Source organism: Macaca nemestrina, chromosome 10 (assembly GCF_043159975.1).
Source record: "Macaca nemestrina isolate mMacNem1 chromosome 10, mMacNem.hap1, whole genome shotgun sequence".
Taxonomy (NCBI): domain Eukaryota; kingdom Metazoa; phylum Chordata; class Mammalia; order Primates; family Cercopithecidae; genus Macaca; species Macaca nemestrina.
The window spans coordinates 142498430-142512821 of NC_092134.1; the positions used below are offsets into that span (position 1 = coordinate 142498430).

The following is a 14392-nucleotide window of genomic DNA, read 5'->3' on the forward strand; positions in this document are numbered from 1 at the left end:
ATCTTGTATGTAGTTGCTTCATGTAGGCAGTTCAGCTAATGCCCACACATTAATGTCTATATCCTACTCTACCAGGACTACTCTAATTATACTCTAGAATAAGCCTTTAGAGATACAGCATTTTATATTTTCTACTTCAGACTCATACTGCTACTTGGTTTGTACAAAGAATTTTAATTTAGCAGACTATCCATTGGCCCTCACTGTAGTATTACATTCCCTTAAGCATTTACTTACCACACTTGAGGGTGGATATACCCCATGGGGCTGAGATTGTGCTTGGACAGCAGAAGGTACATGCCCTGGGACTGTGCCTGCAGAATGTGCCTGTTCATGTTGGGAACCATATGAAACTGTCTGCTGGCTGCTCACACGAGATTCTGTGAAGACAGAGGATCCCTGACCACTGTCAACCGTCCCATCAGCTGAAGGAAAAATGAATCACCCAAAAAAAAAAAAAAGGAAAAAGAGAGAGAAAGACAAATCACAAAACGGAGGTTCACATTTTCTCATATTTTAGACCCATTATATTAGGGGTAACTAGTTATTCTTTGCACAGATTTGAACTAAATAAAAAATGAATTACGGCCATATTCCTTAGATTTCTATATTTAAATGAGGAATCCATATGGCTATCACAGAATCTTATCACCTGAAGACTAAGGGAAACAACATGGAACACTATAAGCCTTAAATTTGACACAGCTTTCAAAGTATAGAGGCCAGAAGGTTCTCAGTGTTAAACAGGTAATTAAATTAATAACCAGTGTTCTCATTAGTTTTTAGTCTATACACCACTCAGCTTTGCTAAAAAAGCTCAACCAGACTGATGGGTTCAATTTTAGTAGCCAAGCCGCTTCATTCTTCATTATTAATTCCATTTTATTTAAATAAATTGTGAAAAGTAGAAATCTACAAATTGAAACCTCCAGGATGTTGGAGTTTATAAAATTATTTTGTATCCTAATCACATTTCCTTACCACCCCATCCTTCTATTCTCCTAGTCACAGATATAAGAATCAAGAGAAGCTAGACAACAACCATTTCAAATTTTGTATAATAGTAGGATTCATAATTCAAAACCAAGAAGCCAATGCAAAATAACAAGAAGCTAAAAAAACCAATTAGGAGAATCATTAGCCTATCTGTCCACTTCCCAAGATACGTACATAACACAGATATACTGGGTTGCTGGTACTGTAGCTGTTGATGTTGATCTGCCTCGGGTTCTTCAGGTTCTACTTGTGTAGAAACTGAAGCTGAAGTGGTAGAAGCCGTAGGTACGCCGGTGCTAGCAGAAGGGAGCTGCTTGATTCCTGTCTGGGAAGCATTTGATTGTTCTACCTGCTGTTTGACACTGCTCTCTTCCTGCTTTTTTTTTTCTTGCTCCTCCCGTACCAACTGCCGCTGCTCTCGTTTTCTCTTAATTAATGATACTCTGTCTTTGATAGCTTTAGCCATGGTCTTGTGATCACCTTCACAGACATACCCAGACTCTACCTACAGAATAAAAGGGTATATTAAGCAGTAGTATACTGAAAGAAAACAACACCCGCCCATTCGCCCCCCCACCGCCCAAAAAAAGGCATTGTAAAAAAGTCGAGAAGAGGAGGAACAAAGAATTCTCTCAGGGCTGGCCTTAACCGAACTGTAAAATTCCTGGTCTGCATTATGCATTTCCCTACCATCTTTGTAGATACTTGAGGAGTGGGTACCACCATTTTTGCAGAAACTCGAAGGGTAGGTATACCTTCACTCCTTATAACAAATAACAAAACAATGGGGCAACTAAAACCTCAGTTCCTAAACCAAGTAAGGTACTCTGTTCTATTCACTGTATTTCCCCCTCACTTGTAACAATTAACATTAACCTGTGTTGATTTTACTTTCTTTTACAAGGCAACCACTTAATCTGATAAAACAACTGTGGTACGAATATGAAGATTTAACACTCCTCCTCCCCTCCAAAAAAGCCAAAAAGCTCAGATAATACAAACAACTAACAGTTAAACACAAGTAACTCATACCTGATCTCTTCCCAGAGGCAACTACCACTTTTGAATGGTTCTTATAAACCTGAGTAGAGATATTCTCAGTTATCTTTCCATAATAATTAGCTATTTTGGGCACTATGGCAAGCATAAATTTGGGGAAGGGTTTCCTTATGGAAGAGTGATCTTTTAGACATACTTCAAATAATAATACATCAAAGGCTTCCTACTAATATTTGATCAGGAAAACTCTCTTCAAAGTAAAAACAATTCATGGTCCTATGTCTGTTTATAGGGTTCATCCAGATAACTGATCAAAGGCAAATGCACCAATATGTAGAAACATAACTTGTCATTCTAAATGAATGATGCTTATATAAACTGGGAGTCACTCAATCTTACAGCCTTTTCAAAATGACTTTGGAATGCATTCTACTAGTTCTACCTATCTATCTCATCCATCTATCCCTATGTATATATATCTCTCTCTACATATTTTCTCAAAAATAACTTTTGGCCAGGCGAAGTGGCTCACACCTGTACTCCCAGCACTTTGGGAGGCTGAGGTGGGAGGATCACGCCTGCCTATACTAAAAATACAAAAACTAGTCAGGCGTAGTGGCACGTCCCTATGGTCCCAGCTTCCCGGGAAGCTGAGGCAGAAGGACTGCTTGAGTTCAGGAGTTTAAGGCTGCAGTAAGCTCTGATTATCAGGCCACTGCACTCCAGCCTGGTGACAGAGCAAGACCCTGTCTCTCTCTCCCTGAAAAAAAAAAAATTTACTTTTAAAAAAGACTATAAAATCTAACACCCATTATAAAAGCAATACAAAGAAGGGAGTTAAAAAAACAAAAAACAAAAAACACACACTGGAAAATCCCACTAATCAAAGATAACTTTTAGGGCCATCACAATTTTCTGTCAATGGGATATGTCACACACAGCACTTCATCAACTGCTTTTTTGCTTAATAATAGTATCGATGTATATAAGTCTAGATCAATTTTTAAATGGCTAGTTAATGTCAATTTACCATTTCTTGAGCAACATCTTCTGGGACATCTCTCTCTAAATCAAAAGAAAACTCAATAGCTTCATTGTCTTTGTATTTTCCCTTTAATTTCTTAATATCTTCAATACGTAGCCATAATTTTATGGCTATTTTTTCTCCATCGTCTTCTTCTGCTAATTCTACCCGTACTCCTGTTTCCTCTTGGAAGAAGGCATGATTCAAAAGGTCTTTGATGGAATATCTTCCAAACAGAGGGGAAAGAAAAGGAACAAAAATAAAACACCATTAGTTTGAAAAAATAATTTTCAAATGTGGCCAATTATTGTTATTCACAGAAGAAAAAAAATGGGAAAAAATACATGGGAAAGTTTATAACTCATTTTTACATTGCTGCATTTGAATGGTAACTACAGAGGTTTACTCTCAAGTTATAAAACATCATAACGATCTCATTCATGAATAAGAACTGATAGTGATAATTTTTAAATCCAATGATCTCTTTAGTAATAGTATACTAGTAATGGTGAGCTAACACAACTGGCTCTATTAAAGCTTCAAAATACCACATGATCATTTATATAGCATTTTATAAGTAACATAAATCTTCAAATTTATGATCTTGTTGACCAACACCCAATTCAATATCATCTCCTGATTATTGAGAAATGGAGGCGCAGAAAGGTTGAGAATCTTGCTCACAGTTATAAAAGGTGTAAATGCTGAAATAAAAACTAGAAAATAAATATTTTTGTTTCTAGTTTGGTACCTTCTAACACAGTAAGCTTTATTTACACCAATAAGTTCTCTTAATCCTTGTTCAATAATTTGTGTACTGGGCAAGCAGAAGTCTGATTGCGAAACAGTCTTAAGATAAAATGATTTCAATATGCCAATAATCTAATAAGCTGCTCCATCAAGAGTTGAAACAGGCTGGGTGCAGTGACTCACACCTGCAATCCCAGTACTTTGGGAGGCCAAGGTGGGTGGTTCACCTCAGGTCAGGAGTCCGCGACCTGCCTGACCAATATGGTGAAACCCTGTCTCTACTAAAAATACAAAAATTAGCCGGGCGTGGTGATGTGCGCCTATAGTTCCAGCTACTCAGGAGGCTGAGACAGGAGAATTACTTGAACCCGGGAGGCAGAGGTTGCAGTGAGCTGAGACTGTGCCACTGTACTCCAGCCTAGGTGACAGAACAAGACTATGTCAAAAAAAAAAAAAAAAAAAAAAAAGAGTTGAAACAAACATTCCTTTGTTTATAGTAAAAAAAAAAAAAAAAGTTCTTGAAGAGATTTAATGACCCAGCATATATACAAATGAAAACTCAAACTAAATTTTTACTTAATAAAGCCTTAAAAACCATGAAGTTAAGCTCTCCTAAATAATGATGTTATAAAAAGAACGAGACTGGAGAGGTGAAATGATGGCATTCTTTAATTTGGTTGATATATCTGGTTGCTCTCATTCTTCAGGTGGTTGATTATGCTCAATTTGCAATTTATATTTGTACTAGCTGGTCTCCTTTTTCTTTTTTGGAGGATGGAAGGGGTGGCAAAGATAGACTGTTTTCCAAAAGCAGACACTGGACCTTCACCATGCCTAACGGGTGATGAATCAGCTATATGGGAGATCAGATACTTGCTACTCCTCTAAGAAAACTCCTCTGTTAGTACAAATGACAAAGCCACATCTCTTTCTAACCCCTGGGTGAAGTCTTCTCTTTTTACTTAGGAATTTTTGTGTTTTGCTCTTCTTCAATTCCGGCATAAGGACAGCAAATCAGACCTATAATAGTTCAGTTGACTTTAAAGAGCCAAGGTTTTATTTCACCATTTAGAATTCAATGGTAAAGGACTAAGGAAAGATTTCCTGTGTTAGATACTAAACTCTTTTTTGAGTTTCACAAATCATGCTGATGTTTTAAGTAAGTAGTTCTCATGGAATGTAGCTATGTTTACGGTGGTTCTGGTTTACTGAAACTCTACCAAACCATATTTTTACAGTGTTCCAGTATATCACATCTGTATAACCATAATGAACAAAACCCTATCTTTAAAAATGTTACAGGCACAAATAGAGAAACCAATCACAAATATTAAATACACCGAAGAATGAGTGTTGTACTCAAAGCACATTACTTTTTAGGTTTTGTTCAAGTATCACTCAGGTCAAAAGAGGCAACTTACCTTTCATCTTTGTTTTGTCGTATGCATCCTTCAATAATTTCCTTCACTTCAGGAATTGCTACTTTGTCAAAACTGGCTGGCTTCACCCCCTGAAAAGCATAAACAAAAATACATTAATAAAAAACAGGGTCTTTGACCTTTGTTTTTTAAATTTCCAATTAAGGTTCTTCTAGGTTCCTTTCTTACTATCCTGGCTTTTTTTCTGATTTGCCTGCAGGAGTTGGTCCACACTACCCTGCAGTGTCACAGTTGGGTAGTGGCAATTTAGCTCTTCACAAGAAAACATGGAACAGTGACAGTGGGGTCACTTACTTCCATATGTGGCAATGAAAAAATTTTGGCAGATGTTAATAATATCTTCTGCTGTGTTTCAAGTAAAGGGTTATTGACTAAAAAAGAAAGCTAAATGTTCTAATCGGTTAGAAGATCTTTTGTTCAACCTTGTTCCCTAAACACATCAATCAATACAGGATTTAACTATTTGGAACACCAAACCCATGTGTGGGCATGAATTCATATGCTCAGTTTGGCAGACATTGTATTATCATAGTAATCTTTAACAAACTCAAAGGAGTTGAGGATTTATATTGTTTTGGTATGATAACTGAAGGGCAAATTGTCCTGCACAAATAAAACACACTGAAAAGTAAAATATTGGACCCATGCGAAAGACAAGCTCTGCAATTAATCTCAGAAGAAAACTCATTACCACTATTACATGTGATACTACATAGTAGTCATCACAGTAATAGTTTAGAATCTTTATAAAGAATAAATAAATTCTTTCTTTTTTTAAAAAATTTTTCTCCGAGATGGAGTCTTGCTCTGTTGCCAGTATGGAGTGCAGTGGTGCGATCTTGGCTCACTACAACCTCTGCCTCCTGGGTTCACACGATCCTCCTGCCTCAGCCTCTTGAGTAGCTGGGAGTACAGGTATACACCACCACGCCCAGCTAATTTTTTTATTTTTAGTAGAGACGGGATGGGGGTTTCTCCATGTTGGCCAGGCTGGTCTCAAACACCTGACCTCAGGTGATCTGCCCTCTTCGGCCTCCCAAAGTGCTGGGATGACAGGCGTGAGCCACCATACCCAGATAATAAATTCTTTAAAAATAAATTTTCAGGTTGGGCGCTGTGGCTCACGCCTGTCATCCCAGCACTTTGGGGAGGCCGAGGTGGGCGGATCACGAGGTCAAGAGATTGAGACCATCCTGGCCAACACGGTGAAACCTCGTCTCTACTAAAAATACAAAAATTAGACGGGCATGGTAGTGCGTGCCTGTAGTCCCAGCTACTCAGGAGGCTGAGGCAGGAGAATCTCTTGAACCCAGGAGGCAGAGGTTGCAGTGAGCCGAGGTCGAGCCACTGTACTCCAGCCTGGTGACATAGCAAGACTCCATCTTTAAAACCAAAACCAAAACCAAAACAGCAATGTGTGTAAAATATACATAAGATGTAAGAACCAAATGCTACTGTCTAAGAGGTGGGGTGAAAGAGAAAAATATCTCATCTATTCCGACCTCATCTAAGTCACCACACAGATCGAGAGCTGAAGCACTGATACGCTGTTCAAGGGGCACTGTAAGTCAACAGACACATAAAACAAAGGGAATGGAGTTGGGGTGGGGTGGTCAGAAAAGTTAAGTTATTAAATATACATAATTCTAATTATCTATAGTTTCAATGACAGATATGGTAAAACAAAATTAGTAACTAATAAATCACAGAAACGCATGTAATCTCTCATAGATCTAAATGAAATAAATGAAATATATCAAATGATTAGCTCTAAAGTCTTTTAAGTACAAGAGTTATATCCAAAACTGGATAATACTCAATTACTCATTGTATTATTCCAAAGACCCAATTTGGAGAATTCTACTCCCAGGGCTAACTTTTCACAGCAAGGAGCTGTGCAGTAGGGCTGACCCTAAAGTTAAATTCATGTATTTAAAAGCTTCATTTATGAGAATGACTACAAAGATCACTATCTGTATTTTCCTCATCTTATTTTTCAAACTCCATCTAAGTTTCTCCCAGCTTGTTTTTATCTTCATATAATTCTAGTGAAAACAAAATAATGCTGCTGAAGCAAAGGCTGCTTTAATTGAGCAAGCTCGTATTTCAAACTTAAGACTTACGAAAATAGGAAATGCAAGAAAAAAAATGAATACCATGCACTAAAAATTCTCTGGTAGCAGAAACTGAGTACAGTTAGCCCTTCCTATTCATGGTTTCCACGTCTGTGGATTCAACCAACTGTACATTGAAAATTTAAAGGAGAAAACTGCATCTGTACTGAACACGTACAGGCTTTTCCTGTCATTATTATCTAAACAACTCAGTATAACAACTGCTTATATAGCACTCACAGTGTATTAGATATTGTAAATAATTTTTACATGTAAATATTATGGGTCATTTTACATTTCTGGAACTTGAGCATTTTCAAATTTTGGTATCCACAGGAGTGTGGAGTCCTGGAACCAATTCCCCAGACAAGGAGGAACAACTGTATTTTGGTTTACATTTGGTTTTAGTTTTCTACAATAAACACGTAAAAACTGCATAAACTTTTTTTTTGTAAAGATAAGTTCTTGGCCAGGCGCGGTGGCTCACACCTATAATCCCAGCACTTTGGGAGGCCAAGGCAGGCGGATCACCTGAGACCAGCCTGGCCAACATGGTGAAACCCCATCTCTACAAAAATTAGCTGGGCATGATGGCGGGTGTCTGTAATCCCAGCTGCTTGAGAGGCTGAGGCAGGAGAATCATTTGAACCCAGGAGGCAGAGGTTGCAGTGAGCCCAGACAGAGCCGTTGCACTCCAGCCTGGGTGACCGAGCAAGCCTCTGTCTCAAAAAAAAAAAAAAAAAAAAAGAAAAGAAGTTCTTGCTCTGTTGCCAAGGCTGGAGTGCAGTGGTGGGATTGTGGCTCACTGCAGCCTCAAACTCCTCCTGCCTCAGCCTCCCAAGTAGCTGGGACTACAGGTGTGCACCACCATGCCCAGCTAATTTTTTGTCTTTTTGGAGAAACAAAGTCTTGCTGTGTTGCCCAGGCTAATCTTGAACTGGGCTCAAACGATCCTTCCACCTTGGCCTCTCAAACTGCTGGGATTACTGGTGTGAGCTAACACAATTGGCTCTTCTGATTACTTTGATAGCATTTTAAAAGTCTAGGGCCAGGTGTGGTGGCTCAAACCTGTAAGTCCCAGCACTTTGGGAGGCCGAGGCAGGAGGATCGTTTGAGCCCAGCATGGGCACAAAGCAAGACCCTGTCTCTCCAATGAGACAAAAACTAGTGGGGTGTGGCGGCACATGTGCCTGTAGTATTTGGGTGTGGCGGCACATGTGCCTGCAGTCCACTTACTCAGGAGGCTGGGCCAGAGCATGATTTGAGCCCGGGAGGTAAAGGCTGCAGTGAGCCATGATCGTGCCACTGCCCTCTAGCCTGGGTGACCCAGTGAGACCCTGTCTCAAAAAAAAGATTCCTTCTTCCATAAGCACATACATTTCAGGGGAATGTATGTAGCCTACTGGCAATAAAACTATGTATTAATTTAACAAAGCAAATGTATACTGATTCTTCTGTTTTAATCTGGCATAGGCACATTGAAAGGACAGAAACATTTAACAATAAAAGACTTGAATTCAGTGTGAACTGGACAAACAGAAGTAGTTCTGAGCTTCAGATTTTCTGTCTAGCCAATAATGATAATACCTGTCCAACTTGTCTATCTGAATTTACAACAACTGAATTCAAATGTCGTATCTGGGTTCAAAACTCTCTGAAGTATTAAGTTCGCTGACCCACGGCTACCTGAGTAAAAACGCAATCACCAAAGATAATAAAGGAAGGAAAATCTTCTCTTGAACCTGCTTTCATCCTTGATTATCCTTAATAATAATCCTCTTGCTAATCCTATCCCTGCCAACATGTATGAATTCACTACTTTACAAATAGGAATACTTATTGAGCAAAACAGGTATTAAGATACAGCAAAACCAGTAACTGTGCATAATACAATTTAACATTTAGTAGGTTCTGCTGCTTTTTCAACCTTTAGTCAAGAGTTTTGTATAGAAAATTCCATACCAATGCTATACCACATATTCAAATACTACTACTGCCTTAAAAAATGTACTGTAGGTGCCAAGGGAGCCAATAAAACTGAGACACACCTTACCAGTCCAGTAGCTGGTATTAAAATATTAAGACTGCTTAATGCTACCCACTTAAATACTGAAAAATATAACAAGGAATTTTACCAGTCAGCAACCATCAATAAGCCAGGATTATTAAACTACCTAGCAGAGGTATTCTGAATCATTTAAGAAGCAAGCATATACAGGTATTGTATATTAAAAGTAAAAGTGTACATGCAATGATTATGAAACCTGATAGTAAAAGTGACCCACAGAAAAGTCATCTGGGACATGTAATAAAAAGCAGTTTAAAATAAATACAAAATTACAGTTTTTAAAATATACTTACAGGCTTCTTGTTCTTAAGACATGAGAACTCAATGTAATTTTTATAACTGATAATTTTTGAAAGGTGAACTAGATTATTCTAAAACACGATTTTAAGCGCCAGACAGAACAAAATAATGGTAACAAGATGTTTTCATGATAAAAGAAGAAAAAAGAACTAAGCTAGATAAGTTGGGCTACTATCTTACCCAGAACAAAACCAGAGTTTGTTAAGGACATACAGCCCTCTCAGTCCACTCCTCCAGAGCCAACAACTCACTGGCTCTACAGATTATTTTTCTCTTACTTTTCTAATTCACAAGAGTTATCTTTAGGCAGTAGTGTCACACGCTTTTTTGACTTGGGATAGTAGCTTATTTTTCTTCATTAAATGTAAGTGTTCTTGAACATCTACTGTACACTCATTACAAAACACAAAGGCCACTTCTGCACAGTTTTAAATGTGGTACAAAAAATGAACAACTGTAACTCTATGACAGCACAGTAAGAGTCTGATATAAGAGAAATGTTTATCAAATTTTATGTTGCGTTATTTGAACTAAAAAACCCACAAAAACATGTACACATTTTATGGACTGATTTCTCATTTGAATTCTATAGACCATGTTTTGCCAACTAATCTGCTAGAGAAACAAAAGTGGGTCATAATACGGGGTTCTCTGACTCAGTCTTTCAGATCCTAAAAACTGCCAGCACTTGCTTCTTAAAAGCTTATGCTTTGACTGTGGTAGGGTAACATTAACAGGAACTCTTAATAAAAGTAAACTTCTCCCTAACCATTCAGAATTAACAAAAGCCTACCTCTTCCTCACACAGAATACAGTATAAATTCACTAAATTATAGAACTCTAAATATTTTTAAAGCATTCTCAAGTTAATAATTTCAATATTTTAATGGAAACTTTCTACCAATATCAGCAAAAAGGCTACAATATAGACTGATATATATACTGGAAATTCTTACCTACCTCATTTATACAATCCTTCTGAGGGTAGCAGCAGCAATGAGAATGTATGATGACAAATACTGAGCAAAAGTCTTTCTTTGTAAAAATATCCATCAGAAAAGGCAAAACAGATTTCTTATTGGAGGAAAATGAGGGAAAAAATGGCTATGATATACATTAGCCCACAGCATAAGGAAGGCAGACATCAAAGTCAGACTGAAACACAGTTTCTTGTTTAACACTATCCATGCTTCCCCAACTCTCAGACATGAATTTGCTCTACTCAGCCAACAATAGATCTATTCTAGATTGACAAAACTACATGCCCAACAGCAGGAAAACTATTCTGTTAATATTCCTCCTGCTTCTCTGCCAACAGTAATAGATTCCTGGACAAGCAAAATGAGATTTTTACTTGCTCAATGCTCCACCTACTTTGTCCACAGGTTCTGTCTCCTTGACCTATCAAAACCTTTCTTAGATGCTTAACTGTATGTACACTAGAAACCCATTTACCGAAAACACTCCCTTTCCCCAATCACTTTGAAAGCGTACTTTAAAAGAAAAAGGGGATTTTCAATGAACAAAGTATAAACTCAGAATATGTAGCCAAACAAACACTGGACAGGGAATCACAATACTGGGGCTGAGTTGTCAGTTCAAACCATCGTATACTATGTTTGCATGACCTGGACTATATCCCTTACATTTGTTTTTAAAGTGGAGATAATAGTTCCTCTGTTCACCTGATTTAAAAGGCAGTGATATTAAGGCAGACTGCTTTACTACTCTTTCACAGTACATTTAAAAAAAATCAACAGTATTTATGTACACAAGTGGTATGAATTTTTTGCTTCTTCTCCCTCCTATAAGTCTCAAAATTAAGACAATTCCACTTGCTAGGAAGATCTCATAGACCCAAATAAAAACTACTTTAATTTTAGTGATTAAGGGAAAGTTTTTCTTCAGGGCATTAACAAAGATTGTAGAAACAGGCATTGCTCATTGCTTTGTTATAATGGGTAATGGATTAAAGTCCTCTCTCCCTTGTAATTTTGTAGGCTTGAATCCTGATGAAGACAGTGGATGCTAAGGCTTCAATTACCAACAGGAGCATAAGACAATGGCTTGGAAGCTGCTTGGAAGTAATATATCTAAAGGTTAGAAATGCTACCAATTCTAACAGGCTATCTCAAAGCAACTACCACTAATCTCTGGCTCAATACAATTTATTACTACTAAGGAGCCTAGGATGTCAGGTATTGCTCAGAAATGCAGCAATGTGCGCTGCAAAAGTGCAGCCTACCTCTAACTTAAATGTATGAACAAGCCTGCGTAGGACCATGCTTGGCTAAATGAAAGAGCTAGAAAACAAGTGCCATGTGTCCTGCTTCAAAGGTCCATCAGATATAAAGATGTGGGTAGTTTTAAAACTCTATTAGGCAACAAATAAACCAAGCTGAGGGGACTTTTGGGGGCTTGAGGAGACAAAGGTATGATGTAGGCACAAATATCTAGATTCTTTTTTTTTTTTTTTTTTTTTTGAGACGGAGTCTGGCTCTGTCGAACAGGCTGGAGCGCAGTGGCGCGATCTCAGCTCACTGCAAGCTCCGCCTCCCGGGTTCCCGCCATTCTCCTGCCTCAGCCTCCGGAGTAGCTGGGACTACAGGCGCCCGCCACCGCGCCCGGCTAATTTTTGTATTTTTTAGTAGAGACGGGGTTTCACCGTGTTAGCCAGGATGGTCTCGATCTCCTGACCTCGTGATCCGCCCGTCTCGGCCTCCCAAAGTGCTGGGATTACAGGCTTGAGCCACCGCACCCGGCCAAATATCTAAATATCTAGATTCTATAAAGAGCAACCTTTTCTATAAATCAAAATAAGAGTTTTCAATATATACAACAAAAATACCATTCACAAATAGATAACAGTTTACATATCTAAAGTAATTCCTCTTTCTCTCAAACTCAGTGCCTTTCTCTGGATTTCCCCCATTTTTTTCAATCGTGTCATTATTTCCATAGTCCAGAGAAGAAACCTTAGTCATCGTTGGATGCTTCTTCCCCGACGATATTTAAGTACTACTATTATTCTCTATGGGCTCTTAAAACAAAGATAAAGTTAAAAACAACTGGGAAATGGTTTTGTGACTAGTACTCTTACTCTTCTCCAATAGCCAAAGATCTCTGACAAAGCAGAAAAAAAAAATAAAGGTTTTTACTGGCTTCTTTGCTGCCTCTCAAGTCATTGTTTTTGTATTACAAAAGTAACCATCAAAGTTCTAATTTCTAATACCTCATCTCTTTAAGCCTAGACCAATTTAAGATGGGCCTCGTATTTCCATTCTCTTCATCTCCAATTTGTGTTTTACATTGTGGCTAGCTCCAACCATCTGATATCCATTTAAGCATCTGACATGTAACCATTTCCAATCATCTGATATCATTTAATATAATCACACTGCTCAAAAATGGTTAATAGCTCTCCACAGCTACTAAATGGTCACAGGATCACAGATCTAGAAGGAACCAGATTAACAGTCCTTCCTTGTTCAGATGACAGAAATGTGGTCCAGAGATTAATTCTACGTCAAAGTTAGAATTAACCCATTAGCCAGCTAGGCGCGGTGGCTCACTCCTGTAATACCAACACTTTGGGGGGCCGAAGCTGGCGAATCACGAGGAGGTCAAGACCGTCCCAGCCAACGTGGTGAAACCCCGTCTCTACTAAAAATATAAAAATTAGCTGGGCATGTTGGCACATGCCTGTATTCCCACCTACTCAAGAGGCTGAGTCAGGAGTATCATTTAAACCTGGGAGGCGGAGGCTGCAGTGAGCCAAGATCACACCACTGCACTCCAGCCTGGGAACAGAGCAAGACTCCATCTCAAACAACAACAACAAAAAAGAATTAATCCATTAATTCAACTGGTTGACTATGGAGTGTCCCATCTAGTCTAACAGCTATCAGGCAATCTGCTAGATACATTGCACCACCTTCAGCACCTATAAGATAAATGTAATCTATATTCCAGTGAAGTATGGGCCTAATCAATGGTAAAACAAAAACTAGAATCCAGATTTTCCAGTGTCTAATTTAATGTTATTTCTAGTCCATGTTATTGTGCTTTTAAAGGTGGTATGAAAATCATAATCAAACTTCCACCCACATCTTTACCCAATCTCCCCAAAGTAAGTTCAAACTGGTTACTTGTTCACTGAATACTTTAGTGAACACTTCTACCAACAAGAATACTTTTCCTATTCTGCCCCCTTTTTTCAGTCAACTGACTCTTATGCTTCTTTCAAGGTATACCTCAAATCATATATACATATAATCCATTAGAGAAAGTAGCAATTACAAAGTATTAATATGAATCTTTTAGCATTTAGGTTATCTACACTATATCAGAAAACTCAGTACTGCTGTATTTAAATATGGAAAACAATCTTTCTACATCCTTTCAGTTTTCATTCTGTAGTCTACTGCCTTGTGAATTACAGATCAAATTCTGGGTAGGTAAGTAAGGTCAGCTTTTTTGAGGAATTCTGAAATAATGATTTAATTAATAATTATTATTTAGTACCTAAACACGGGGAATTGCTACCACCTTTAATCTTAATCAAATCACAGCAGAATAATGAAAAGGTTCTGAAAATCATGCAAAATGTTCCTAAGATACAGCCCCTCAATACTTGAACTTTTCTTTTACATTTATAACCTAAATTTGCTGGATGGACATAGAAACAAAACTTATTAAGGAA

The 14392-nt window shown here is 38.0% G+C and overlaps 1 protein-coding gene across 23 annotated transcripts in view; it reads right to left on the bottom strand.

Moving 5' to 3' along the window:
• LOC105484099 (WNK lysine deficient protein kinase 1) overlaps window positions 1-14392 on the bottom strand; it is a 156732-nt gene that overhangs the window by 48894 nt on the left and 93446 nt on the right. For 22 of the 23 annotated variants that reach the window (XM_071070678.1, XM_071070670.1, XM_071070663.1 and 19 more), the window contains exons 5-8: window positions 5191-5279; window positions 3026-3245; window positions 1171-1501; window positions 238-425 (exon numbers count right to left, since the gene is read on the bottom strand). In XM_071070678.1, coding sequence (XP_070926779.1) covers window positions 238-425; window positions 1171-1501; window positions 3026-3245; window positions 5191-5279 — 828 coding nt within the window. Of the gene's footprint in view, window positions 1-237; window positions 426-1170; window positions 1502-3025; window positions 3246-5190; window positions 5280-10650; window positions 11822-14392 lie in introns of those variants that run through there. The other variant, XM_071070673.1, reaches the window with a different exon arrangement.